The sequence below is a fragment of the Sus scrofa genome, chromosome 12, assembly GCF_000003025.6.
Source record: "Sus scrofa isolate TJ Tabasco breed Duroc chromosome 12, Sscrofa11.1, whole genome shotgun sequence".
In the NCBI taxonomy this organism is placed as follows: domain Eukaryota; kingdom Metazoa; phylum Chordata; class Mammalia; order Artiodactyla; family Suidae; genus Sus; species Sus scrofa.
Genome location: NC_010454.4, coordinates 36,322,824 through 36,349,531, shown reverse-complemented (window position 1 = coordinate 36,349,531; position 26,708 = coordinate 36,322,824). Strand labels below are relative to the sequence as shown.

Sequence of the window (26,708 nt, the reverse complement as noted above, 5' to 3'; positions counted from 1 at the left end):
ACAGTCAGAAAGGCAAAGAGAATTCCCAAGATGAGTACTATAAACAGGCCAAGAGAGCAAGTCCAAACTGGAACAGAAGAATGAAATAAAAGGTTCAAATAGGGATATGGAGGGGTGGGCGGAGGGAGGAGGGAAGGGGGAAGGGAGAAACTAAAAGATTACACTTTTTAGGGTAGGGAAGGGAGATTTACACTGTTGGTAGGCAGTCTAGGGGAAAATTACCAATAGATACAAAGATCAAGGGTCAGCAAACTTTATTTGTGAAGAACCAGAGAAATATTTTAAGCTAAATATTTTAGGGCTTGTTGGGTCATCTGTTTCTTGGCACAATTATTCAACTCTGCTACTGTGTGAGATCAGGCATAAACTAATCCAAAAATGAATGAACAGGGCTGAGTAAAATTTTATTTACAAAAACAGGTGACAGGCTGTATTTGCCCTATGGAGTGGTATTTACCAACCCCTGACATAGATAATAAAGTGCAAAAAACAGATAATCATTAACAGTGGGAAAACAAAATTATATAGAGAAAACAGGAAGTAATCCTAATACGCTATATGACTCACTAAATGTAATATTTATAAAATTATAATAATAGAAACAATAAGTATTGTTTTTACCAAATTTCATAATTATATTGGCAAGATAATAAAAAAAAGAGAGGGAAAGGAGAACAAGCATGCCAGTGTCTAAGCGGTAGGGGTGGGGAGTGGGAAAGCAGCAGGGAGGAAGGGGGTCAGTAAAATAACTAAATCATCAATAGAAAAGTCAATAGATTAAATCCTGAATAACTGAAACAACAGAAAATTCAAGAATAAACATGCTATATGCTTCTAAATTTTTAAATAGTTAAATTTTTTACAAGTTTAAAGAATTGAAAGGGATTGCCTTTGAGGAGCACATTCAATAGCTGGGGCTCAGGATTACAGGTTTTCATTTTAAATCCTGGTAATCAGCTTGACTTCTTAAAACTATATAAACATACATGGTGGACACTGCCACCTGCCTACCTGATATCTATTCCCCTTTCTTCTAATTAACTGCCTACCTAATATCTACCCTCCATTTCTTCGTCAAACTAGAGCCTTATTTTGTTCTGAGAAATATAAAAAATATTTCTCTCAGTATAGCCAATGATAATGTCAGCTAAAGTTTCTAGAAAAGAATACTTTCTGAGGGTCACCCTTTCTCGCTTCTTCCCTCCTCTCCACTTCCTCCCTAGAATCCACTGTGAGTGAGGTCTGGAGGTACAACACTTACTGGGACCATGAGGGTAAAAGCCAAAGGCTAAAGATAACAGAGCAGAAAATTCCAGAGAATTTGAGCTTTGATGACATTATTGAACAGATTATCTACCTCTAGACTCTCTGCTATTGAGAAAAATCAATTCCTACATAATCCAGGTAGATATTCTGTCAATTGCAACTAAATGCATTCCTAACTTATAAAATTAATTATTTTGTTGACAATAAAGGTTTATTTTCAGGGGGCTCCCATCGTGGTTCAATGGTAACAAACCCTACTAGTACCCATGAGGATATGGGTTTGATCCCTGGCCTAGCTCAGGGGGCTAAGGATCCGGTACTGCCACAGGCTGTGGTGTGGGTAGCAGACTTGTCTCGGATTTGGCATTGCGATGGCTGTGGTGTAGGCTGGCAGATGCAGCTCTGATTCAACTCCTAGCCTGGGAACTTCCATGTGTCATGGGTGCAGTCCTAAAAAGACTAAATAAATAAATAAAGGTTTAATTTTTTTTTTCCTTTTACAGCTGCTCTTGCAGCATATGGAAGTTCTCAGGCTAGGCGTCAAATCGGAGCTGCACCTGCAGCTGCAGCTGCAGCTGAGGCCTACACTACAGCCACAGCAACATCAGATCTGAGCCACATCTGTGACTTAAGCCACAGCAGCAATAAGAGATCATTAACTCACTGAGTACGCCAGGTATCAAACCCACTGCTCACAGAGACAATATAGGGTCCTTAAATTGATGAGCCACAAAGGGAACTCCAATAAAGATTTATTTTAATTTTCAGAGGGAAAAAAAGTGAAAGTCTTGATTTGTCCAGGCTTACTTATTCATCCATTACACTGAAACTAAAAACGGAAGTCTGAAAACACTCCAGGTGCACATGAAAATAGATGTGCATAAGACATAATAAATGACATCTCAATGATTATAATCACAACCAGTATTTCATATCCTCACATCTTTTAGGGAAAACTACTAAATTTCCTTTCTTTTCTCTTCTCCCACATCCCTTATTCACCTCACCACTGTTTTCATCTCTCTTGAAGTCAAAGCAACAACTGCTTGGAACTAAATCTTCTAACAGATTGTGTCTTATATTATTCAAATCACAGAGAATAGTAACCTAAAGCTTTTAACTAAACAGGTCTTAAATCTTCTATGGCTCCATCTGCAACTATTCTATAGATTGTCATAAATTTGCTTAATTCAAAGTTAAAGAAAATTATGAACAACCCAAAAGTAAACAAATCTCATATAGCAAAAAAAAAAAACAAATTTAAATAACTTCAAAGCAAAAACATAGGTTTGAAAATGAGAAGGCTTAACTCAAGCCAAAATATGACTACAAACCACCATCTAAAATCAAATATTAATATTATTTAATTTTAAGAGTACTATGAATATATTTCCACTAGTACTAAAAAAGTATACGTCAATGCATAAGTCTACTTTCACTCCGTATCTTCTGTATCATCCCAAGTCAAAACTTAAGCTACTGTATTGACATACTGCCTATATCACCACTGCAAGAAAATTCTTAAAAATGTGTAAAAGAAAGAATGAAGGGGTGAAAGAAAACTGAATACTTATTGTACTTTGCCAACGTTAACCTCATGAATATGTTTATACTAGTTTGCTTTATCCCACATTTTCTATAAAGTCATTAAAATTAACAAGCCTAAAGAAATAGCAAGTGAGAGTTTAAATATAATAGCTTACCTTTTATTTATAGGTTTTTCATCTTTTTCATAAGGCTTTACAAACCACTTGCCAATACGTACAAAGTTCCGGTTCATTAAACACCGTTCCAACAGATTGTGAACTGCTTTGAAAAGCAAAGTACGGCATTCGTAGGAAAGTCCATTCTCCCACACTCCATCTTCCTCTTCTAAAAGAGAAATGAATCTACTCAGAGCCATGTTAAAAAGTGTTACAGCTTAATCCCTAAATTCATAAACCCTGCTTTACCTCAGAATGCTGAACAACAATCATTTCAATATCTCTCTAGACATTAAAATATAAGGTTTCAAAGATGCTCCATGGGGAATAAAAGGCCTAAATATCATGCATTCTATTAAATTACCTGAAAATTATTTTCCCACCATATAAAAAGAGCAATGATACATTGCAAACATGCTGATTTGGTTTCTGTATAAACGAAAAGGACATCTGCATAACTAGGGAAATATTAAACACTCTATACCTAAGATGCCAATTTTTAAGCTGGCTCACTTGTTACTTTGTCCTAATTTCTTCAGTCATTCAGCCTGACCAAAAAAACTGGACAGTTAATAATTAAACTCAAAACACTTTATGTCAATCAGCATTCTAATCCATGACTCAACTATAAAAATAAGTGGTGGATCAAAAAGGAAGTTTTTGGCACAGAGCCTAAGAAGCAATGCATTATCAGCCACCTTAGGTCTCATTTCAACCAAATGGATTGCCATGATTACTATTCAGTATAGGAGTCTCTACCTGGGGAAGAAATTTAAAAATTCAAAGACAATTTCTTTTGGCCATATTGACAGTATATGGAATTTCCTGGGTCAGGGATCAAATCCAAGCCACAGCTGCAACCTATGCCACAGATGAGGTCACAACCGATCCTTAACCCACTGCACTAGGTCAGGGATGGAACCCACACCTCCACAGCAACCTGAGCCACTGCAGCCAGATCCTTAACCCATCTGTCACAGTAGGAACTCCTGAAGACAAATTTTAAATAGCATTTCTGATATAAAGTTACAGCGACCTTCATTAATTATGCACCCTCAATTTTGCCAGCAAATCAAATAGCCACTCCAAGTTACAGAAAAAAAGGAAAAGCTTAACAGTCATTTTAAGATAAGTATGTAGTTCAGAAAATATTTTTTTTTATTCTCTATCCATCTCAAACCTGTAACAAAGCATCCAAGGAATCCTAGTATAAATGATAGCTACTACCTTCAGCATTTAACTTTGTAATATTTTAAGTTGCTATTTCAAATATAATTTAGTATCCTATAGCCTATAAATTTTAACCATTTTATAAATATGGGTCTTCATTCAACTGAAGTAAAAATAAATAACCCTTCTTAATTCAACTTTTAAAATGTATACACCATTTCAACAGAAAAATAACTATGCTGTCTTAAATAAAAGCAGAAACATATTGATAGTGATACAGTTTATATTCATAACTTACATAACAAATGAGCAGAATAAACATTAACTCAAAAGCATAATGACAGTGGACTTTTACCTGCACTAGAAATTTGTGCCACGACAAAGGTTAATGTTGATTTTATGTTGTTCTTTAAAGTGTTTCCTAAATTAGTCAAAAGTCTTTCAAATCAACTAATTGTGTTCTTTCTAAAAAGACAAGCTTTTTTAAAAATGAGGTAAGAAAATGACAATACTTGAAAGTTGAAATAATTTTAAAGTCATTAATACTAAACATCAACATTAAAAAGTTCTTCACATTATACTGTATTATAGACATCCTTATCTACTTCCGTTTAAAGCCAAAATTTTACAAGTTTCACTTTATTAAAGTGAACAGTAGGCTAGGAGAAAAGGGAAGTGGCACATAGTAAATTCAATTATTTAAAAAGTCTAGATCACACCATATTTGCGAACTGCTGAGAGACAAAAAAAAAAAAAAAGAAAAGAAAAGAAACTTTCTCAACTGCTTTCAGCCTAATCATAATCAGGTTCTGTCATTTCAAAGTTAAATAGCTACATTAGGAGTTTTAGGTCAAACTATAAGATTTATGATTACTAGAAGTATACATAGCTTAATTCCAAGAGAATTATGCTGGGACAACCTCACAATTCTTCATTTCTTTATAATATATTTAGTGTACTCTTATTTTTATTGACATTACCTCAAAAATCCTTACCTTCTAAATCTAAACACAATGGAGTGGCATTTATCATTCAGGAGTAGGCCCTACCAAAATCTTTTTTCTAACTACTTCTAAGTTTTTTGTTTTTTTGTTTTTTTTTTGTCTTTTGCCTTTTTGAGAGCTGCACCCACGGCATATGGAGTTTCCCAGGGTAGGGGTCTAATCAGAGATGTTGCTGCTGGCCTACGCCAGAGCCACAGCAATGCCAGATCCCAGCCGTGTCTGCAACCTACACCACAGCTCACGGCAACACCGAATTCTTAACCTACTGAGGGAGGCCAGGGATCAAACCCACAACCTCATGGTTCCTCGTCAGCTATGTTTCCACTGCGCCACAATGGGAACTCCACTTCTAAGTTTTAAAGCAACAAAAATCCAAGACACACAGTTATAACTACATATCAAAGTTGCAGTCATGATAAACTTCAAATATCAGAAAATTATTCACTTAAAATTTGAGAAAGGGAATTTGTCTTCTTCCCAAAAAGAGTAAATTAAAAACCTTTGGGGAGTTCCTGTCATGGCTCAGCAGTTAAAGAACTCAACTAGGATCCATGAGGATGGTGGTTTGATCCCTGGCCTCACTCAGTGGATTAAGGATCTGGCGTTGCCGTGCGCTGTGATGTAGGTCACAGACAAGGCTTAGATCCCATGTTGCTGTGGCTTAGGCTGGCGGCTATAGCTCCAACTGGACCCCTAGCCTGGGAACCTTCATATGCCATGGGTGTGGCCCTAAAGCGACAAAAAAAAAAAACTTTGGGGATAGTAAAAGCTGTAATACAATTACACAAATTTAAAAAAAAAAAAAATTTAAAAATAAAAATAAAGGAGTTCCCATCGTGGTGCAGCAGAAACAAATCCAACTAGGAACCATGAGGTTGTAGGTTCAATCCCTGGCCTCACTCAGTGGGTTAAGGATCTGGTGTTGCCATGAGCTGTGGCGTAGGTTGCAGACATGGCTCGGATCTGGCACTGCTGTGGCTCTGGCGTAGGCCGGCAGCAATATCTCCAGTTAGAGCCCTAGCCTGGGAACCTCCATATGCTTTGGGTGAGGCCCTAAAAACACAAAACACAAAATAAATACATAAATATATAAAATAAATTTTCACATGAAATTCTGACAATGTTATGGGTTTATTTTAAAAAAACTATTTCAGAGTTCCCATCGTGGCTCAGTGGGTAACAAATCCAACTAGAAACCATGAGGTTGCAAGTTCAATCCCTGGCCTTGCTCAATAGGTTAAGGATCTGGTGTTGCCGTGAGCTGTGGTGTAGGTTTCAGAGGCAGCTTAGATCTGGTGTTGCTGTGGCTCTGGTGTAGGCTGGTACCTACAGCTCCGATTAGACCCCTAGCCTAGGAACCTCCATATGCTGCGGGAGCAGCCCAAAAAAAGGTAAAAAGACAAAAAAAAAAAAAAAAAAAAAAAAAAAAATCCGTTTCAGTTAAACCTATAGTTAAATAGTTCAAGAATACCAATATTCCGAGTTCCGGTTGTAGCTCATAGGTAATGAAACTGACTAGGTATTCATGAGGATTTGGGTTTGATCCCTGCCCCTGCTCAGTGGGTTAAGGATCTGGCATTGCCATGAGCTGTGGTGTGGATCACAGACATGGCTTGGATCCCAAGTTGCTGTGCTGTGGTGTAGGCCGGCAGCTGCAGCTCTGATTCGATGCCTAGCCTGGGAACTTCCATATGCCGAGGGTATGGCCCTAAAAAGACCAAAAAAAAAAAAAAAAAAGAATACTAAGAACTGTTTAGAAAATTAATCATTATTAATATTCAAGCATTTCTCTCATTGCTCTAAATATTTTAGTCTAGAGAAACTCAGGTGAACTTAATCCTCATTTTACACTGTATCTTCAAATGTCCACAATGCTCATCAGCACTAAATAGGAGTTAAGCATAAGATAAAGAACAGATCACTGCTAGGATTTTCTAAGGCCAGAAATCTCTTAAGTACATCTTCACCCATATGGCAGGTAACTAAGCAACCATTACACTAAAGTAACATAATTTCATGTTTTATTGCTGTGGAAATAATAACACTCAATGAAAGACTAAAAGTATTTTTTTTAAAGGGTTAAGGGGTGTTTCTCAGAAACTAGATGCCTACTGAGCCAAGTCTCTAATATCCTGATATAACAACCATAATAAAAGTACTTCTCTACATGCTGTATTCAGAGATATAAAAGCTGAAAGCGTACAACCAAGCCACCCAAGACACAGTGATGTGCACCTCTTACATTACCTTTTTTCTTTTTTTGGTCTTTTGAGGGCCCCAACTGCAGCATATGGAAGTTACCCAGCCAAGGGCAGAATCAGAGCTGCAGCTGCTGGCCTATACCACAGCCACAACAACGAGGGATCTGAAGTGTGTCTGAGACCTATACCACAGTTCACAGCAATGCCGGATCCTTAACCCACTGAGCGAGGCCAGGGATTGAACCCGAGTCCTCATGGATACTAACTGGGTTCATTACTGCTAAGCCATGATGGGAACTCCACGTTATTTAAAATAACTCCTTGAATCTCAACCCAAGCATTGTTCATAGGGAAGGGGGGGTGGAATACACGGCAAATCTTTACCTAGCTCTTTTGAACTTAATCAACCAGACTCTAATAGAAAAAGTCTGATTAATGTATTTAAATGTTTTCCTCCTCTTGTATCTGCATCCCCAGAGAAAACAGTTCCAATTCTGTGTTTTTAGTACTTTTCCATTACCCTTAGCATTAGAACTCTTAATTGTCACTATTACTTCAAAAAATTTTAGAAAATATTTGAAGAGAACAATTCAAAAGTTCGAATGCTAAATTTGATTTCCATTTTAAAAAAAAAAAATTTTTTTTTTCTTTTCCAGGGCCGCACCTGTGGCATATGGAGGTTCCCAGGCTAGGGGTCTAATCGGAGCTGTAGCTGCCGGCCTACACCAGAGCCACAGCAATGTGGGATCCAAGCCTCATCTGCCACCTACACCACAGCTCACAGGATCACCGGATCTTTAACCTGCTGATCTAGGCCAGGGATTGAACCCGCAACCTCATGGTTCCTAGTCAGATTCGTTAACCACTGAGCCATGATGGGAACTCCAAAAATTTTTTTCTGAAGATAAAATTTGAAGAATGTGATAGGTCAATCAAAACAATTCTCTATGACCAGGGCGGGGGGGAGGGCGTCAAAAAAGCTGCTACACTTAGTACTTACATTCATTCAGTTGTCTCATAACTGACATCTTTAAATAGCACCACAGTGGTAAACCAGTAAATCTTTTCCTAAATCTAAGTCTGCAAAACTATTAAAATTAAAATACAAAATACACTAATGAATAATAAATGGGTCAGAAATGATCATGATAGAAAATAGTATTTGTTTCTTGAAAGAATAAAGAGAAATGCTTAAATGTCTAATTTAGTGTTTACTTTGAACAAAAAAAGCCCATTCAGGAGTTCCCATTGTGGCTCAGGGGTTAACGAACCTGACTAATATCCATGAGGATGGGGGTTCCATCTCAGTGGGTTAAGATCTGGTGTTGCTGTGAGCTGTGGTGTAGGTCACAGACACGGCTCAGATCCCGTGTTGCTGTGGCTCTGGCGAAGGCCGGCGGCTACAGCTCCGATTAGACCCCTAGCCTGGGAACCTCCATATGCCCCAAGTGTGGCCCTAAAAGACAAAAAAAAAAAAAAAAAAAAAAAGCCTATTCGTAAGCCATTCATTCAGCAAATATTACTGAAAGCCTTAAATTGGCAGCATTATTGATCAGCAAAACCTGAAAAACTATGGTTTAAAGTCAGTCTAATATGCTAATCTTTTAAGATTTAAAAGATAATACTTTCTTGCTCAAAATGGACAGTACACAAAAGAAGCATGGCAAACAAAGTTGTCCCTAGGAGACTAGCAAAGATAAAAAGGTACGTCACAAGTAAATTATAGAACATAAGACAGAAATGAATTAACTCTCTTCAGGCTACCTGAGGCACAAAACAGTTTTTTAGTTTGGCTGACACTAGACCTGAATGTTATTTACCTATTTGTCAATCTTGTTAAAGCTGCCACTTAAGGTTAAATTCCACTCAGTTATCCTTCATAAAAGCATCCAAATTAAATTCTAAGACTAAACAATGGTCTCTTTAGCTTGACGGTATTTACAATGAAATTCTGTTATAATGAAAGTATATGAACATGTTGCTAAAACCCCATATATATACCAGAGGAGTTAGGAAAAATAAATATTTTTAGCTCTGACTGCGTCTGTTTTTTCAGTTCTCAGATATCAGTTTTCTCAGCCTCATCACATTCTAGTTACTATGATTGTTTTTAAGATGCAAACCTCGGAAGAGGTAGTAGTTTTTGTTTTTATTTTTGTTTCAAGGGAAAAACCAGAAGCCAGTGATGATAGGTATAAAATTCCAAAAAGGTTAAGGCGCATAATAAAAATATCCAGAAAACTCTTCTCCTTCAAGGACACACTAATGATAATGAAACAACTTTGCTTTGAAGCAAACTAACACTACAATTAAAAGAACCAATTGGGGAGTTCCCTCCGTGGCTCAGCGGTTAACAAACCTGACTAGGATCCATGAAGATGCGGGTTCGATCCTTGGCCTCGATCAGTGAGTTAAGGATCTATCGTTGCCATGAGCTGTGGTATAGGTCACAGACTCAACTCAGATCCCGAATTGCTGTGGCTATGGTGTAGGCCAGCAGCTATAGCTCTGATTCGACCCCTGGCCCGGGAACCTCTGTACGCCTTGGGTGCGGCCCTAAAAAACAAAACCAAAATAAAATAAAGTAAAATAAAACTGGTCCTACCCACTATAAAGACTTCTGACCAGAGGAATTAGCTAAAATTTTCCCACCACTACATTTACCTACATTTACATTTCTATCACACAACCACTAAGCAAGATCTGATAAAAAGTTTAAATTAAAAAAAAAAAATTTTAAAGAGTATAAGCAAAGAGGAATTTTGTTCCCTAATTCTTTTTTCTATCAAAATATATCAATACTGACCCACTATCCATTCTGTTTAAGGGAACAGAGCAAAAAGTAAAAGAAAAAAAAAGGTGTTTGGCTTTGGGTTTCAAGTACAAATATCTTTCTAGAATGTTATAGTTAGGCCAATACTAGTTAGCACAAATCCTTACTCAAAATCATCAGGTCTTAAAAATTACTGAACAGTATTACTACTGCTACAAAACAAGGGATTAAGGATTTTAAAAAAATGTATCAAATCAGAGTTGGTTTGCTGTAAGAGACTTTTACCAATTAGCAATAAAACGAGTTTATATTCTATTTCTACAAATCAGCAAAACTTGAAAGGAAGGTGACCTGCTACAAGTAAGAGCTGTGAAGAAATGTAAAATGCACTAAGGAACATGACTAGTCTCTTCAGAACTATCAAGATCATCAGAAATAAAGCAAGTCTGAAAAACGGTCACAGTCTAGAACAGCCAAAGGAAACATGACAACTAAATGTAATACAGTATCCTTAGTGAGATGATAGGACAGAAAAAATATATCAAATAAAAATAAAGAAAATACAAATAAAGTATTGATTTTAGTTAATCCTAACATAACCAATATTGGTTCATGAGCTGTGAAAAAAGTACCATCCTAATGAAAAATGTTAACATGAAAAGAAACTAGGTGAGGGTTATTCAGGAACTCCCTAGAACTATCTCTACAACTTTTATGTTAATCCAAAACTATTGTAAAACAAAAAATTACTTTAAAAAAATACACTATGGATGACACGAAGGAGACTGAGTTAAGGGAAGACAATTCTATACTTTAGTTATTAATAAGAAAAACTAATCTTCAAAAATAAATACCTCCCTCCTTCTCTCACCAGGGCAATATTACCACCATAATCACAAATATTTCAGTAACAAGATGTGGTGGGTGCTGAACCAAACATAAGGACACTGCCTGTTAAGAGCAGGCTCAAACTAAATTAACCAGCTTTTTATTACCACCTGGGTCCTTCCGGTTCCCCTTTCCTCACTGCTACACCTCCACTTGGAACTCAGGATTGCCTCCTGCAGCTGATGCCACCCCTACTGTCCAGCTGCTCTCTTCTCAGGGGAGCTTAAAAGAAGGGGATAGAGTGCCACAGATGGGAAGAAATGAAAAAAGGGGTTAGCTAGAGAGACAGAGGCAGACTAATTATCCCAAAAGGGAGGCAGACGGTGTCCCTGGAGCAAAGAAAAGGGCGAGACAAATATACTCTATCTGAAAAGACCTTATTATTCAAGATATGTCTGATTTAAGTAAAAACATTCTCAAGTAAATGACAGGCTTAAAAAAAGCTAAAACATTATAAAAATACCACTGGCTACAAAAACTGTTTAAAACGTACAGGACAGACTTTGTAACAGCAAAATATGATTACATACAACTACTAATATATTTTAGTTTACTATTTCAGTTGCTTACACCCTAATACTTAAAAGTTATTTACCATTCAATGGCATTCAGCAAAATCTTACACGTAAAGCCTAATTTTCCAAAATTACTTTCATTTCATACAAATCAATAGTCTAAAGTATTATAAGTATTACCATTTTTAAAAATTTATGCTAAAAAACAAAGTTAAACTACAGAAGTTTCAGGAGAAAACATACCTAACACACAACATGAAACATTAAAAAAAAAATACCCACACAATATTTTAATACACATCAAAACAACTCACATTTAACTTTAACAGGCTTCTAATTTTGAAAACATTACTCCTACTATGGTAAAATGAATAGCACATATCTGTTAAAGTTATCTTTGATTCCACAAAATGTATTTCATGGAATTTGCAGAGAAAGATGGCCTGTTCAGATGCTCTGCCAACTTTATTTAGAAAACTAAAACCCCCAAGTGAGAATTATAATTTATCTATAGTTGTCAACATTAAAACAAGTCTTCAAATATTGTAATAAAGTGGTATTCATGAACATGCAAACATTAAAATAACTGACGCATACCCAAGTCAAGGAAAGAAAAACAAAGCCAGCAGGCTTAGCTTTTGGCATGACAATTACAAAGTATCATCTTGCTGATGCTGTAAAGTAATATTATATCCTGATTTACATGCATGTTTCGTATACATGTATATATACATGTATACAAAACACATCATATAACATATTTAAAACCACACTACATATTTAAAACTAAGGACCAGACTCTCCAGCAGGATCTTATTAGGAAAGCTGGAAAGCATTTATCATAAAAGAATTGCAACCACTCAAAAAAATAAGTATTAACACTGAAGAATTTGCTCCTTAGAAGGTAAAAAGCAACTACCAAAACAAATGTGACACACACATTCCTGCACAAACACTGGTCTTACTGACTGCTTGTTTGAGATAGTCACCCGAATTACATATCATCCAAAAACAAAATAGGTTCTGTAACAGGTCAAATGGACAATAGTAGAAACTTTAGGGTACTCGATTTCAAATAAGAATGATTATTTCAGTTACCTAAAAATTCTAAATTTACTGGTCAAGAATCATTATGTAACATCTTGTTTAAGTTTTTGGTACCCTGCAGGAAATAACTAATCATATTTACATTCCTATCATCAAAGATTCAGTTTTAACATGGACTCTTACAATCTAAAGTAAACACAAGCTTCAGTCATTACTTGAAGAGCTATAGTTTCTTTTTCTAAAGTAACCTTTGGTCCTAAATGTCAAGAAAATAACACTGGCAGTAGTCTTACTGATTTGCTCATAATAAAATTATTTCTCTAACTTTTTAGATTATGATCCCATGTCCCACTATAAAAGCTATTTTTATATTAAAGATAGCCTTTGATGGAACAGTATCTAAAATAAATGAATCCCTTTCCAAGGATAACAAAATTAACAAATGCCTTCATATGTTAATTTTTTAAGAATTGCAAATTTAAAAAATTACTATATGCCTAAAAAAAAATATGAGAAAATTACAACACTTCTAGATACTTCTACAACGGTCTGCATATTCATACAGAAGAAAGCAGTGGCAGAAATGACTCAAAGATGAATTAAACTTGGCTTCAAAAGTATTTTATGACTTTGTTAGGTAATGTTCCCCTGGTTACATTTTTAGGGTAATTAATGTAGCATGCCTTCCTTAGGCCCTGTCTGCCAAAAATTCATGAGAAAGCTAAAAAGAATAAAGAATAAAGTTTTTAAAGCCTTAAAAAGCCTGCCATAATAAGCATAATTCTGAGTAAAATAAAATAACCAGTGAAATGAAACATGAAGCTGAAATTTTATCTGGTTTCATACCCAACAATGTTCCACCCCCCCTCAATCTTAATTTGTAATACAAACGTTTTTGGGAAGAGTATACATGGCTACATCATTAGTTAGAAATGTAAGTTGCTTTCACCTGACAAGTCATGGTGAATAAGGTCAGCAAAATTGGGGTCTTCACCCCACCAAAATATCCACAATTCTCTTCTTCCAGGTCTTTGATCTCGCCGCCAAACACCAAGCACATCTGCCTTAAGGCAGCGACTAAAACTGCTCAAAATGGGGTCTTCCTCTGTCACCGGAAACAGAATAGGGGCAGAAGTTGGGCCTTGCCATACATATCTTTTCCACTTAATTCCCGTCAAGTCAGCCTGAAGAAAACAAAGTATGATTTTTTTATTAGGGCATATTCACTCAAAATCAAAAGCACTTGCTTTAAAGTCTCTTCATTAAGTCATTACAATTTTTAATGTATGCTCAGGATATCGAAAGCAGATTGACCCCAAAAATGTTTATTAGTTCTGATAATTCAATAACCAAAAATCAAAGGAAAAGAACAAAAACAATTTAAAAATTAACACTGACATGTCACTAAATAACAAGTCAATAAATGTGTCCCAAGGAGAAATAAAAGAAGCTTAATATTAAACATAAACATGTACTTTAACATTGCACACTGAGTAAACATTTGCTCTCTGTCCTAACTTCTGTTCTGACTGGTTACATTTGTTCCTTGGTGACAAACTTATAACAGAAAATTAATTTTTAAAGACTCATCATTCCATGTTTATAGAAGTCATGGCTCTAACGAAAAGAAACCTGAACTACAACTGAAAAAAAAATCTTGTTAAATCTTTACATATTCCTTTTAGGAAAAGTCAAATAGCTGCTGACAAAGAACCGTCAGATTTGTGCTAGTCTTATCTTCAAAGAACCTGATCCTAAAAGTACCAAAAATAGACTGAGTTGGAGAAGACAGAAATGTAAAACCCGCTGTCTTCTTACAGCTCAAGAGATGCAAATTAATGGACACTGTACAAGAAAACATTTTATTTTTTAGATAAAAATTAAAGATCTCAGTTTAGCATCGTGAAAAGAAATTCATTAGAGCGAACTTGTAATTCTGAATCTAACTTAAAGGTGCAAAGCGCAAGGTGCCAAAAATGAAACTGCTGATACATGACTGGCAGTTTACACTGGCCAACTAGTTGTGCTCCGCCCACTCAATTCACTTACCTATCACACACTCTCTTAATATTTCTCATAGGATAGGGAAAATGAAAAAAGAAAGTCACCTAAACTTTAAATCACTGATGAAGCTAAGTTACTATCCAATTGAAAACTAAATATTTGCAACAGTTGGTACTTTTGAAAGTCTTTATTGGATGTTCCCAGATCTGGGCCAACGTACACAATTATCATCCCTAAATCTAGCTTTCCCTGACTTTCCAATAAAAAAAGGAACAGCCCCCTCAAAATATGCTAAAAACGAAGGCAAATTAGACAAATACAAAAATATTTAGTGCAAAACCACAGCACCTCCTCCTCTGGTTCGCTCCACTCTCACAAACATAATGTTCTAATAAAAGCAAAATGGCTAAAAATTGTCAAAATGGCAAGTTGTTTTCAAAGTTTGAAGAAAAAACATATGAAATGGCATCTACTCCTTTTTACACAGAGCCTGAAGTCGCGCAAGGAAGAAACCAACCCCCCTATATAGTTTGACTCACAATAAAAAATGGACAACGAAAAGAGTGCTTAAGTTCCGGGGTCCGCTTTTTGGGGGGAAACCAGATGAGCAGAGTGAGACAGAAGGAGAACGGGCAATAATGGGTAAGTGTGAAGAAGGGATACACGGTCCATGAGGAGGAGAGCAACAGTTAAGCAAGAAACAGAGGGAAAGGCTAGTGTCCTGCCGGATAAGGAGCCCAAGTTAAAGACCAGACTACCAGAGGAGGGGGAAAAAGAGTCAGAAACGAGAAAAAGGGCCGACACTCGAAACACAGCGCCCGGGACCGCCGGAGAGGACCGCGGCCGCCGGGCTGGTGCCGAGCTGGCCGCCGCGCCGGCTCCGGCTCCGGCTGGGCCTAGCCCGGGGACTCCGGCATCTGGAACCGACCCGGACCCCCTCCCCCACGGCCCAAGGGCGCACCTCGCGGCCCCTCCCCCAACGCCCGCTCGCCGTGGCCCCCGCCCCGCACTCACCAGGCAGAAGAGGTTACAGTGACAATCTTCCAGGCTGGCCCCGTTCGGCACGAAGGAGGAACTCATCGTCCCTCACAGCAGCCGTCGCCGGCGCCACAACCCACCATCCGCCATTACCGCCGCCTCCGACCAGAGAGAGAAACACAGACACCGGGGAGGGCGGGGGGGTGGTGGTTGGGGGGCGGTGGAAGAGGAGGCCGCCGGGCCGCCCGCCCTCCCCACCCACCCCCCCGCCGCCGCGAGCAGTCCCCGCCGCCCGGCCGGCACCCAGCCGCCCGGGGCCGAGAGCCGGAGGCGGGAGGGCCGCGCCGCGCTCGCCCCGCGGGCCGGACTGCGGCCGCCGCGGAGCCCGCGGACGCCCGTCCCTCTCGGGGACAGAGGGGATGTGTGCCCCTGCCACAAGAAAATATAATAAATTACACAATAAATAATTAAAATCGAGTCCGAGAGGGCAGATCCCAGGCCCTGGAGGGCTCTCCCGGGCGGGGAGGCGCCCGCAGAGGGGCGGGAAGGGCGAGAACCGGGAGAGAAGCCCAGGCCCCCGACCCGGCAGCGGCGATGTCCTTAAGCCCAGAGTCTCCTCAGTGGCGGAGGTGGTGGCGGCGTCTGCGGGCTCAGACCATTCTCTGGCTGTGTCTTCGTGTCGTCCCTGGGCCAAGCCGGCCTAACGTCCGCTCTCCTGCGGCCTCACCGCCGGGACGCCGTAGTCTCCCCCATTTTGTGGGCCCAGCGGGCGGTGTTTTTCCCCCTTTAATCCGAATTCACGGGTTTTCCCTTCGCTTTAATGGCGGCCACAGGGACCAGCTCGCCCTCTCTGCTCGCCCATTGGCCGCCTGGAGGTCACGTGCGCCCGGGCTCCGTGGGGAGGGGGAGAGAGAAGGGAGCGAAGGAGAGCCGGGAAGCTTTCAGCAGAGGCGGTGAGCCCAGGGGGACTGGGCAGCCAGCTGGTGGCTACTAAGATAGCGCCATCTGCTGGGTGCCCCGGCCACCGTGAGATGACCCAGGGCCCTGGCCCTATCTTACTTCTTCCCGGGGAATTTACAGGGTTCACATAACAAATCTGGGAATTACGTTGAAATCCGTTTGAATTCCTTAGAAGTGTTGCAAAAATTCCTAGATCTTCTCCTTTATTCTACAAGGCCACTGGGGTGCAGCGCAAACCCGTGGGCCTGGGAGTTAGATCTGCGATAGGACTCAGCCGCTTGAAAGTTGTGATATTACGAACGAAACGTAAATGAAACAATATAGTCATGCGGCTAACAGCCTGGGAGTTAGAGCCCCACTGCTTGGGTTTGAAGCTTGAGAGAATCACTTACCTCTCTGTCTCAGTTTCCTCATCTGTAAAATGAGGAAAACATATCCCCTGCCTCACAGGGTTGTTGTGGTAATTGAATTAATACAAAGAAAGCAGGTAGACAAGTGCTGGGCACAGATATGCATTGTTTAGACTGATCTATTGTTGTTGTCATCATTACCTCATATGGTTATTGTAAGGAGTAAGTGAACCAGTGTATGTAAAGTGCCCATTAGAGTGTCATCTCCAGGAGAACTGGGACTTACTTTGGTTTTCCGCTATCTCTCTGGCGTCTTAAAAAAAAAAAAATTCCTAGCACACAGTAGGTGCTTGATACCTGTAAATTTGCAGATGAATTAATAGTAAGAAGTAGGAACCCAATAAGACATTAGTTTCCTTCCCCACGAAACATTCAGTTATTGACTGGATTACACTTCAAAGTAAGGGTTCAAACATTTTTCCTGAGAATTTTAGAGGGGAGAGAAAGAGAGACAGAGACAGAGACTGAAAGGAAGGAGGGCAGGAGAGAGGAGGGGAGGAAGAAGTAAAGGTGACCAAAAAATTGGAAACATCAGCAAGTCAGGCTTTACCATAATTTTAAATCTTAATTGCCGCTGTAAAATAATGGTGGGTTCTTCCATGTCACTTCTTCAGCCACAGAATGAAAAGCATTCTTCTATCCATTGATTTATCTATGGGGGTGAAGAGCCCAGATCTTAAAGGGAAAAGCCTATAGAAAAAGTTCTGCCACTTGCTAGTTGATCTTGGATCAAATTTGACTTTAGATTAAATTAATTTCTTTTTTTTTTTTTTTTTTTTTTTGCTATTTCTTGGGCTGCTCCCACGACATACGGAGGTTCCCAGGCTAGGGGTCCAATCGGAGCTGTAGCCACCGGCCTACGCCAGAGCCACAGCAATCGGGATCCGAGCCGCGTCTGCAACCTACACCACAGCTCACGGCAACGCCGGATCCTTAACCCACTGAGCAAGGGCAGGGACCGAACCCGCAACCTCATGGTTCCTAGTCGGATTCGTTAGCCACTGCGCCACAACGGGAACTCCTAAATTAATTTCTTATGCTCAGTCTTCTCATTGTAAAATAGGGATAATAAAAGTACTTTTCTCCTAAAGTATCCAGTGGATGAAACAGTGTAGGCATAAGGCTTGTCACAGTGCGACTGCATGTTAGCTATTAATATCCTTTAAAAAAAATCATTATTGAACACCTGCTGTTCAACTAAGTGTGCTCCTGGTCTGTGCTAGGCCTAGGATACAAATATGAATAAGATACATGCATATCCCTAAGGATTCCTGAAGCAAGGCATAAAGGAACCATTTCCCATAGAGTAAGATACAATGCAATGTAGGTAATTGTGTGAATAAGGTATGTATCAACTGTGGCACAATAGGAGTGCTGGAGGAAGAGCACCAAAGTCAGAGAAGGCCTTTCAAAGTAGGTAGCATTTGAAATCAGATTTGAAAGATAAAATGAATTCTTATAAAGCCCTCTGAAGCAGTTAAATCTTATTAAACCCAATTCAGATCCAAAGGCCACATATCAAAGTCAATTATACACCCAGGACTAATTCAATCCAGGAGGTCAAATCAGCTAAGGTCCACATCCTCTCTGAGTTCCTGCACAGGGAGGCAGTAATCCCAGTAAGGTAAGAGACCCTCTACTCATCTCTCTTTCACTGAAGGAATCCTCAGACCTTAGTTTCCGCTGCTTTTGTCACTCACCCTGCAATGCTCTCCCCCACTTTTTTTTTTTTAAGGGCCGCAGGTGCAGCATATGGAAGTTCACTGGCTAGGGGTCAAAGCGGAGTGACAGCTCCCACACAGCAGCACTGGATCTGAGCCGTGTCTGTGACCCATACCACAGCTCACGCAATGCTGGATCTTAATTGAGCGGGGCCAGGAATTGAAGCCCCAGCCTCATGGATACTAGTCAGGTTCCCCTGAGCCACAAGGGGAAATCCTCTCCCACCATTTATTTTATCCAAAATCATCCTTTTTAGAAGTCTTGCCCTTAAGCGCCCTGCCCCCAACTTGAGCACCTTCCTTGGGACTCCAGAGGCTCAAAGAATCTGCTTGAAACCACCAGGTAAGAAGTAACATTTGATTCAATGTCAGTCTTCTCAAAAAGAAGGGAGAGGGGAGGCGGGAGGAGAAGTGAAAAAGTAGAAGAGAGGTTGAAAGAGAAAGAATGGAGACGCAAAATGGAAGAGAGGGACACCAGCTCGAAGGGGAATGGGAAGGAGAGGGGAGTGGTCACAGCACACAGAGCCCATGTCCGCAGCCTTGTATGTTCTCTTAAAGTGACATTTTGTGTGATTTAAATAATAATGGAGAGACACAAAAACAGTATTGTATATTGTCAAAAGTTTGGAAGATATGGAAAAGTTGAAGGGTGAAATATATATTCACATATAGATATATAGCTTCATAGTTGAAGTCATACTATATGTACACTTTACTACACATACTTGTCACCTAGTATGTGTCTGTTAGGTCATATAAGGACAAGGCACAGCACATACAAGGTGCTCATCATCTCGATAGATATGGCACAAACTAGGGTCAAACTGGACAAACTAGGGCCAAACTCTACACCATGCCTGCTAGCTCCCTAACTTCCCATTACTCATTTGTCAAATGGATGAAATCATAGCACCTAAATGTTAGAGTCGTTGTGACAATTAAAAGAGATAATCCAAGTAAAATAAGAGAGCCGATCAGGAATCTTAAGATGAATCTAGAGGTCGCCTTGGGTTGATAATCACCTATTGTCTTCCACTCTTTGAAAGGTGGATTCGCTTGGTTATCTACATTTAAAACTGTTCTTTAACTTCTTCATCCTTTTAGGGGCTCCTTTCTGAATGGGATAATGGAGTTGCCTGACCTTCAGGAAGGGCGACAGAGTTACATCACCGGAGTCTGAGAACGTTTAGAAAGGGCAATGTTTGGCCTTAGGACTGATAACCCCCACCTGCTGAAAAATCTCAGGGTCCAGAGCAGTGCTGTCCAGTAGAAACATAAAAGCTAAATAAAAATCATTGGGATAGTTTGCTTTTTTTTTTAACCAAAGCCTTAAAATCAACGTGTATTTTCACTTATTAGCACAATTCAATTTGGACTAGCCACATATCAAGGGCCTAATAGCCACACGTGGCTGGTGGCTACTGTGTTGGATAAGTCTAGAGTCAAAAGCTGAAAGCTAAGGACCAATTAAGCTGTGGAGTGAGTGGTCTTGTGCCCGGGGACAATATTGATTCTCTTAAGGTCATGTCAATGATTTAATGTTGTACTTAATTCAATAGAAAAAAAAAAAGAATGAGGCATTACAAACTGTCTTATTTAGTGAATGCACAGACACCACTTCATTGAATATAGAAATAAACTAAATTAGCACATTAAGAGAATTAAACAATTTTCAGTTCTAAGCCTCAAATATCCTGAATTGTCTTGAAGGTTGCCCTGTCTTGTCATTTTTCTTAGTGCTGTAGCATCTAGTCTTAACCCCGTTTTTCTTAATAAATGTATTATTTTAACATTAAATTTGAGGTCAGTTCCCCCTGAAATTAGGTTTGTAAACCTTCATAAGCAAATCAGATATCCTCCTTCCCCTATCTTTATTATACTCGAGATAATCATTTAGTTCCTCTGCATGTTTTCTCAAACATAGTGAAGGCGGAATTCTTGCTGTGGCTCAGCAGGTTAAGAATCCGACTAGTCCTGTCCAAGAAACTCAGGCCCCTCTCTCCCTCACTACAGGTAACCACTTGAATTTACCATTACCTTGGTAATGTCTTTAATACTATTTTTAGTACTATTACTACTTATGCATGAATATCTAAACAATGGATATTATCATTCATGTTCTAAAATTGTATCTAAATAATATTATGCATTGAAGCACCAGTAGGCTTATCCATGTTTTGAGGCTTATCCGTGTTGATTTGGCTGTTTTAGAAAACTTCTTTAAATGTGCTGAAATTTCAATACATTCACAGGCTCATTTTCAGTGGGTAAGAGTGTGGTGTGTGACTTTTGTTTTGTTTTGTTTTCCTTTTCTCTTTCCATTGATCCTTGCTTTATTCATTCATTCAACAACTATTTATTGAGGATTTCTAACTGGCAGAGTCCTAGGCACTTTGGGATATTACAATGAATGAAAGAGACTTAAAAACAAAATTAAAAAATAAAAGAAGAATCCTACTAGTATCCATGAGGACGCAGATTCAATCCCTGGCCTCATTCAGTGGGTTAAGGGTCCGGTTTTGCCACAAGGTGTGGCTTAGGCCACAGATGCGGCTCAGATCTGCCATTGCTGTGGCTGTGGCGTAGACTGGCAGCTGCAGCTCTGACGTGACCCCTAGCCTGGGAACTTCTATATGCTGCAGGTGCGGCCCTAAAAAGGAAAAAGAAAAAGAAAACAAAGAAGAAGGGACTAGATTAAATAACTGATATGATTTATCACCTAATGTAACACTTAATATATGTGAGGGACTATGCTAAGTATTTTGCATTAATTATCTCTAATCCTTATCAAAAGCTTCTGAGGTGAGTATGTACTATAGTATCCTAATTTTCTAGATTGGGATACTGAGGTATAGAGAGCAACTTGCCCAAGGCCAAAGAGGTCTGTGATGTATGCTAATCTACTCAAGAGAAACTTCCTGGAGGGATAGAGAAGTCTCTTCACATCCTATTTCTTAAACCTTAGTTCGCGCTCTCAGGTGTAAAGTTGTTCAATGGTTATTGGAGGACTTGAAAGCCTGGTTGGTAAGAACAGATCTGGTTGAAGAAGTAACCCCCAAGGCCAAATCATGAAGAGGCTGGATTTCATTCAAAAGAGAAAGAATAACCATTGAACAACTTTACACCTGAGAGCGCCGAACTAAGGTTTAAGAAATAGGATGTGTAGAGACTTGTTGGGGGCATGGTGGTAATCCAGGCAGGAAGTGAACTAATTAAAAGGAGCTTATCTAAAAACATCCTTTCTGTTTCACATTTATTCCCTCTATCAAGGCATCAGCAAAGCAGAGGGAAGGAGAAAAAAATCACTTTTGCAAAACGCTGAGTTTTCCTTTCCTACTGAGTAGATGAATTTTCCTTAGAGTAGCCACAGCTGAGAGAGGAATCAAGTGCCGTTCTCTGAACTACTCCTTCTGCTAGAAGGTTCTAGGCAGGACTTTGGTCTCAGAGGATAATTATTCCTGCCAAGATATAAACTAGTTTACAATTTTATTGTTCTCGTCCCCCATGAAAGAGAGTTCAAAGGAGTTCAAAAAATGTGACCAGTCAAGAAGATAGAAAGATTATTCCGGGAGTTCCCGTCATGGCTCAGTGGAAATGAATCTGACTAGTATCCATGAGGACGCAGATTCGATCCCTGGCCTCACTCAGTGAGTTAAGGATCTGGTGTTGCTGCAAGCTGTGGTGTAGGTTGCAGATGTGGCTTGGATCTGGCACGGCTGTGGTGCAGGCCAGTGGCTACAGCTCTGATTCAGCCCCTTGCCTGGGAACTTCCTTATGTCGCCGGCATGGCCCTACAAAGACAAAAAAAAAAAAGATTATTCTAGAATCTCTTGGTTCTATCAAGAATATATATGAGGGATTTAACAGTGATATAGATGAAGGCAACAGAGTTTTATACCATTTCTACCACTGCCTTTGACATTGATTCATTCACTCATTCATTCACTTAATACCTACTGATATTTACCATGAGCAAGGTTCTGTTCTAGGTATTATGATGATGGAGCAATACACAACAGTGCATCAGAAATAGATCTGATCTTCCAGAAGCTTATTAATCTTGGACAACAAGACGTACTAAATAACTACAAGTTTTGTTTGAAATGCCAAAAAATGGCTATAGATCGAATAGTATAAAATTTTTTTTGTCTTTGTGTCTTTTTAGAGCCACACCCACAGCATATGGAGGTTCCCAGGCTAAGGGTCTAATCAGAGCTACAGCTGCCGGCCTACGCCACAGCCACAGCCACGCTGGATCCGAGCTACATCTGCAACCTATACCACAGCTGATGGCAATGCCAGATCCTTAACCCACTGAGCAAGGCCAGGGATCAAACACGAAACCTCATGGTTCCTAGTTGGATTCGTTTCCACTGCCCCTCGATGGGAATTCCTAAATCAAATACTGTAAAACTGAAGGACGATGAGGCCATTCCAGGCAATAAGGAACAAAAGGTTAATGGAGAAAAACATTGCATTTAAAGTGGAGAATAACTGACATCTAAGATTTGTACTTGCAGAGATTTGGGGAAGAGCCATTTAAGCCATTGTTTCCCAAGCTGGAGTTTGAGATCAAGGTTCTTTCTGAAGAATGTTATTGGGATTTCCATGTAAAAAAAAGGCCTTTGGTTATGCTGGTAATTTGCCTATTTGTTTTCAGATTTTCTTTTCTTCGTCTACCCTCTTCTGTATTGCAAGAGATTATTCTGTGCAAATAACATTTCTCAGGCTCCCTTATCAATTTCCTTGTGGTTTGTCTTGGCCAATGGAGGCAAGGTTGGCAGGTGAGGCACTATGGAGAGGCTAGGTCTTTCCTTCTCCTTGTGCTTCAGGCAGTGTCTCTAGCAGTGGCTGCATCTTTTTTGTGGCCTCAAACTGCAGTTGGACAGCCCCTCCCTCTGTGGCTCCAGCTTCTGCTGGGCAGTCCAGACTCTTGGGCTGGTGTGTTTATCGATTGCAGCGTAATAAATTACCTTGAAACTTCACAGCTTAAAACAGCAAACATTTTATTATCTCACACAGTTCCGGAGGTTTAGTCATCTGAGAGTGACTTAGCCAGGTGGTTCTGGCTCAGGGTCTCTCATGAGGTTGCAGTCAAGATGTTGGCTGAGACTGCAGTCAGCTCAAGGCTAGAGTACGGCTGAAGAATTCATTTCCAAGTTCACTCACATGGTTGTTGGCAGGTTGTTGACTGGCCATTGGCCAGATGCGTCAATATTCTGCCAGGTGGCCTTCTCTTTAGAGCTGCATACAACACGGCAGCTTACTTCTCCAAAAGGGAGTTATCCAAGAGATATGGATGAGATAAAGATACCAGACTAGAAGGTGTGTAGTCTTTTTAATAACCTAACCTCAGAAGTAACATTATCATCATTTCTACGACATGGCATTGGTCACACAGTCCAACTGTGATAGAGTGTGGGACCTACCCAAGGGTGTGAATATAAGGAGCCAAGGATATTCAAGAGCTAGCTTGGAGGCTGGCTGCCGCAGTCCATCCTCTGATCTCCAATGATTCATGTCCCTCCCACATGCAAAGTACTGCTCACTTCCTCCCAAAGTCACCAAAAGTCTCGTCTCATTACAGCATCAGTGTGAATTCCAATATTCATCATCTAATCAGGCCAGTGCAGTGAAGTTCTTGGGTAGGTCTACCAAGGGTGAATAAAGCCAAGATATTCAGAGCTAGCTTGGAGGCTGCCGCATCCATCCTGATCTCCAATGATTCATGTCCCTCCCACATGCAAAGTACTGCTCACTTCCTCCCAAAGTCACCAAAAGTCTCGTCTCATTACAGCATCAGTGTGAATTCCAATATTTCATCATCTAAGTCAGGGCCAGGTGCAGTTGAAGTTCCTTGGGTGTAGGTCCTTAAGTCTGGCTCCTTGAGTACAGGTCCTCTCCCTTGTGAAACTAAAGCAACAACTTATGTGCCCTCCATACACCCAAAGCACAATGGGGAGACAGGTATAACAAGGTAACTGCTGTTACCTATTCAAAAAGAGGGAAAATGACAGGCACAAAGGAGTCACTGGTACACTGTAATTCTGAAATTCAGCTGAACAAATGTGGAAAGTTCCCTGGTTAAGTTCCAAAGGCTGGAAATAATTCTCCCTGGCTCTCAGCTCCATGTTCTGGAGTCCTGGTTCTAACCCAAGTCATCCTCCCCCTTTAATGAAAGATAGCCCATGCTTACTCGGCCTACGTCTTGCTAATGGAACTTTGAGGTCCTAAGGCCTCTTTTCACTGTGTACTATCTCTACCCCTTTTGGTCCAAGGTGGTAATGTTTCTCCAAACATATTTATTTTTAAAATTTTGTGAGTCTTCTGTGACTATTCTTGGGGTCAGCTTCATTAGATGAAAATCACACCTATAAATATCATTCAGATAGGCTTTTCTCTACCTGGAGCTTCTGATGTGATGACTGAGGGATAACGCCCTTAAGCTTCCTAAATGCTTTATCATTTCATTGAGAGACTGTGTGAAATATACCTTTAATCTCCTTAGGGGACCTTTTGACTGATCGAATAGTATTCTGATGTACAACCTTAAATCCTTCTGAGACTTTATCAAAAGGCTTTACAATCATACCCATTGCTTCATCTTTGGACTGTGTTTTACTAGCAGTGCCCTGGATTTGTAGCTCAGGAGCTACATTGTAATTTTAGCATTGTTTGCCATATAGAGAAGCTGAGAATATTTAACACCAGCAAATTCTGTATCCTTTTTGTTTAACAGTTTTTCCCTTAGTTTACTTCTCTCCCTTCACATTTTACTATAAGTAACAAGAAGAAAAACTTTGCTTGAAAGTCTCCTTAGCTAGATCACCCAGTTCAAAAAAACATATCTTCAGAGTTCCCGCTGTGGCACAACGGGATCGGTGGCATCTTGGGAGCACTGGGTCACAGGTTTGATCCCTGGCCTGGCACAGTGGGTTAAGGATCTGGCATTGCTGCAGCTATGGCTTAGCAACTGCAGCTCAGATCTGATCCCTGGCCTGGGAACTCCATATGCTGTGGGGCAGCCAAAAATGAAAAAAACAAAAAAAACAAAACAACCCAAAACAGGAGTTCCCATCATGGCTCAGTGGTTAACAAATCTGACTAGGCACTAGAGGTTGCAGGTTCAATCCCTGAGCGAGGCGCTCGGTGGGTTAAGGATCCAGCATTGCGGTGTAGGTCGCAGACATGGCTCAGATCCCGCGCTGCTGTGGCTCTGGCGTAGGCCGGCGGCTACAGCACCAATTAGAACCCTAGCCTGGGAACCTCCATATGTGGTGGGTTGCAGCCCTAGAAAAGACAAAAAAAAAAAAAAAAAAAAAAAAACACCCTTATTTTCTACTTTTTGGTTACTGCAGGCAACAGTGAATCTTCTGCCACTGTGTAATAAGGCTAGGCTTTCCTCTGGTTTCCAATAACATTACCTCATTTTTTTGGAAAGCCTTCATTTGCAGCCATATCAATGATCATGATACTTCTACTAACAATTTCTTCAAGGTACTTTAGGCTTTCACCAATACTGTCCCCAAGGTTTACTGTCCAGTTGCAAAATTACTTCTGCACTTTAGAATTTGTTATGGCTGAATCTCACTTCCAAGTAGCAACATCTCTTTTAGTTATCTATTTCTCTGTACCATATTATTCTAAAACTTAGTAGCAGTTTAAAACAACACATATTTGGAGTTCCCGTCCTGTATCAGTGGTTAACAAACCCAACTGGTATCCATGAGGATGTGGGTTCAATCCCTGGCCTCGCTCAGTGGGTTAAGGATCCAGCGTTGCCATAAGCTGTGGTGTAGGTCACAGACATGGCTCGGATCCTGTGTTGTTGTGGCAGTGTCATAGGCCGGCAGCTGTAGCTCTGATTTGAACCCTAGCCTAGGAATCTCCATATATATGACTTGGGTGTGGTCCTAAAAAAAAAAAAAGACAATAAAATAAAACCACGAATATTTGTTATCTCACACAGTTTTGGAGGATCAGGAATCTAAGACCTGGCTTAAGGTGGTTCTGGCTCAGGGTTTCTCATGAGCTTGCAGTCAAGATGTTGTTGCAAGGCTCAAATGGA

The 26,708-nt window shown here is 40.0% G+C and overlaps 1 protein-coding gene across 3 annotated transcripts in view; it reads right to left on the bottom strand.

Annotated features, from left to right (window-relative positions):
* MED13 (mediator complex subunit 13) overlaps positions 1-15,791 on the bottom strand; it is a 97,000-nt gene extending 81,209 nt beyond the window's left edge. For all 3 annotated transcript variants that reach the window (XR_002337203.1, XR_002337202.1, XM_021067300.1), the window contains exons 1-3: positions 15,586-15,791; positions 13,517-13,751; positions 2,970-3,138 (exon numbers count right to left, since the gene is read on the bottom strand). Coding sequence is in view for 1 of the 3 variants with exons in the window: in XM_021067300.1 (XP_020922959.1) it covers positions 2,970-3,138; positions 13,517-13,751; positions 15,586-15,651 (470 nt within the window). In the remaining 2 variants the exon portion in view is untranslated. The remainder of the gene's footprint in view (positions 1-2,969; positions 3,139-13,516; positions 13,752-15,585) is intronic.